This window comes from Buceros rhinoceros, unplaced genomic scaffold (assembly GCF_000710305.1).
Source record: "Buceros rhinoceros silvestris isolate BGI_N320 unplaced genomic scaffold, ASM71030v1 scaffold21760, whole genome shotgun sequence".
NCBI lineage: Eukaryota > Metazoa > Chordata > Aves > Bucerotiformes > Bucerotidae > Buceros > Buceros rhinoceros.
Window position 1 is genome coordinate 25,485 of NW_010390456.1, and position 3,290 is coordinate 28,774.

The following is a 3,290-nucleotide window of genomic DNA, read 5'->3' on the forward strand; positions in this document are numbered from 1 at the left end:
CCCCTCCCTCAGCTGTAGCTTTCTTGTTATGCTGCATCTTCTGGTTTCCCTTCCATGTAAGTCTGTATTACATTTTCACCTCATACATGTTCTTATTTGGAAAGCAGTAGAATGGAAGCTCTAAAGACTTGTGAGCTGGGAGGAGTGCATGCAGGAGCAGACAACTGGAGACACTTGTGCTTGGATGAAGGGGTAACTAAACTAAGGTTTAGGCTGTGAGTGGAGTAAAATTTAAATCAGTATTCAAGGAGAACTGACATCCAAGAGATGAAACTGAAATGTCTTACTTTCATGAAAACTTTTCAGATTCCATGAAACTAAGGAAAGAACAGAGAGTCTTTAAAGACTCCGCGTGATGGACACATTACTGAAATTAAGAGGGCAGAAAGGAGGTGGATTTTGTCTCTTCTCTATTTTCTTTGAAAATAACATTATTTTTGTCAAGAAGGAGAAAAGGGTAATGGAAATGATGAAGAGAATAGAAAGAACATTAGTCCCATCTTCAGTGGAATGAAAAAATTGGATTTTCATGGGTGCCACAGAAAAGAACATAGCAATAAAGTTGTGAGTGGCAGAGTTGTGTCTCAGATAAAGGCCTTCTCTTTAAAAGGCCAGTGAAATGTTGGAAAAGGCCACTAAGGCAGGTATTTGAAAACTCTTAAATCTAGATTTCTTTGCAATGATACAGGTTATTCTACTTTCTCCAGTGGAAAGAGATGGACCAGATGATTTTTCTTTAATGTCCTTTCCAGCCCTGTATTTCTGTAACTCCTTATGACTCTCTTTAACTCAAGTGGCTTTGATCTGCTGTTTGTTTGCTGTGGAACAAGTCATGGGAGTGGTGAATCTTAAAGATGTTGAAGCAAATTCTGCCTCTGGAATTTATATTCTGATCAAATATACTTAATCTAGGCTCTTTGCTCAAGCTTTTCGAAGTATTGAAGCCTTGTCAGCCAAAACGGTTCATAGTAGTGTCTAACACAGTTTTTAGTCCTTTTAAATAAAATTTTAAATATTCCACAGTACTTTTCAGTTGCTTGAGCTTTTGATTAAAAAGTAGTCAAAAGCCTGTTGCTGATACCGGCTTTTAATTGTTTTCATCTGTTTAGTAAGTGTTCAAATGTCAGTGTTCCAGAACAGTGATGTCTAGTGCTTGGACAGCTTAACTGAATTCTTCATACTTTTGTGTTTTGTAGAGCCTTGATGTTGGGGCAAAGAAGGTGAAGTTATATGTTGAGGAGAACCTTGTATTTGATGGTGAATTAGAGAAAGCCTCTGGAGATCTCCTCACTGACCATGGCACTACAATCGACCTTACAGATCACAAGCAAGATACCTCTGTGTGTTCTTCAAACAACAGGGAAGAAGTAAATGCACCTGCAGTCACGGCAAAGAAAGCAGACCTACACTTTCAATGCTTGCCCTCAAACAGCACTTCACTCAACTGGAAATCTCTGCCAGAAGAGAATCTCTTTGAGCATAAGGTGAATTCAACCAGCTTTACAAAGAAAAACTTGTCTGGGTTAGAGGATGAGCTGAAAGTGTTACCATCTGAAGTTTGTGTAAAAGATGCCAAAAGTGTAAAAGATGCAGCAGTACAAACAGTTTGGGAGCATGATCAATCTGTTGATGAACTTTCTTTGAGGGAGCAAATGGAAAAGCTAACAGGAAGAAAACTGTCCGATTCTACAGGTGCAATTCCCTCTTGGCTACAGCCTTCTTCCCCAGGAACAGAGAACGATCGAGTTACTGCCAGTAAGCAGAAGCCTCCCTGGCTTGCTTCAGAGCTTTGTTCAGGCTCGAGATTTCAAACACAGTCAGATGGAGTCATGGAAAACTTTCCAGATCTGACTAACGAGGATGTCAAATGTCAGAGAAACAAGGTGGGAAGATCCAGCAGGAGAAATGCGAGCGGAGAGGAGAGATCACAAATGCGAGCCAGAAAGGATGGTGATGTGGGCTTGGACATTTTGGAGCAGCTTTCTAACAAAAACTGCTGCAGCTCACAGTACCCCACGAGTGGAAGGAGAAGTGTCAGAGGTGTCAGAAAGATGGGGTTAAACACCCTTAATCTTGGAGAAGATGATTCTGCTCTCAAAGGTAAGAGCTCAGATGAGTAACCTTAGTGCAAGTGCTGACACGTTCTCCATTTTGCAGAAGCACAGAATCGTTTGGGTGGGAAGACACTTCTTGAGACTCTGGAAGGTATCAGTGTTGCGAGTTGCAGCGTTCGTTTTTCTCATTCATACTGTGACAATGCTCAGAGTCTCTCTCCTCATCCTACACCCAATATGAAATGCTCTTCTGAAAAAATTCACATTCTGAGTCAGTGTTTTTAAATATATCTGGAGAAGATTGAAGGCTAATTTTCAGTAAATTATGTTCTAAAAATTGGCAGTCCTGTAAATGTTTGCTAATTTCAATGAAAATCTGCAAAAAGATAGAGTGTGGACTTTAAGGTAGTGAGAAAATTTGCAGTTTGTGTAGTAGGTTTCTGTCTTTCTCAGTGAGAATGTGACGAAGATACTCATTCAGAGCGAATGGAAAACCGCCCTTGCTTCCCCTTCTCCACTTGGGACATCGCCTCTTCCAGACCCTCCCTCAGACATCTCTGCTTATTTATTAAGTTTTCCAGTAAATTTCGCTGTTATCTGCTTCATGCTTTTGATCACCCCTGACATTGTTCTCGAAACCTTTTTGAGTTCGCCTGGCTGCTGTTGGAGGCGGGGGATCCAGATGTGTGGAGCTGTGTTCTGCCTCGGGCAGTGCCGGTGGTGTGTCCCAGGGCGGACTATGAGAACAGGGCAAGTTCTGAAGCCCCTGCTCACTCCTGACCTCCAGCAATCTATGGATAAGAAATTTTCTGGGCAGTGGGTAATATTTTTGTGCTTAACAACTGTAAATAACACAAGAATAGAATTTCCTGCACGCAAGTTCTGTTTTGTCTGGCTTTTAACCAACTTTTTGAGATTTTCATTGCTCAGGATATTTTTTCAGCCTCAAGCCATGAGTCACTGATTCTTGTTTTTTGGACCCTTCATACCCCTTGTTTGGCTTTCTGTAATTCTTTAGCATTCAATCACTTGTCCCAAAGGAAGAGTCTGTCAGAACAAGGACAACAAGCCCTAGAGAGTTGGAGGAAGAAGTTGCAAATACACAAATTGAGATTTGAGGAGTGTTTTAGCATCAGAACAGTTTACATGAGAGTGTAGCACATGGTACATTGTTTTTGGGTGTCTACACTAATGTTCTGGTCATAAGGGACAGGAAATATGCTAAATGCAGGAATG

The 3,290-nt window shown here is 41.1% G+C and overlaps 1 protein-coding gene across 1 annotated transcript in view; it reads left to right on the forward strand.

Annotated features, from left to right (window-relative positions):
• KIAA0556 (KIAA0556 ortholog) overlaps positions 1-2,100 on the forward strand; it is a gene marked incomplete at its 3' end in the record, with an annotated part of 26,933 nt that extends 24,833 nt beyond the window's left edge. The window contains 1 exon segment of the mRNA XM_010137971.1: positions 1,197-2,100. Coding sequence (XP_010136273.1) covers positions 1,197-2,100 — 904 coding nt within the window.
• Positions 2,101-3,290: the final 1,190 nt, after the last annotated feature.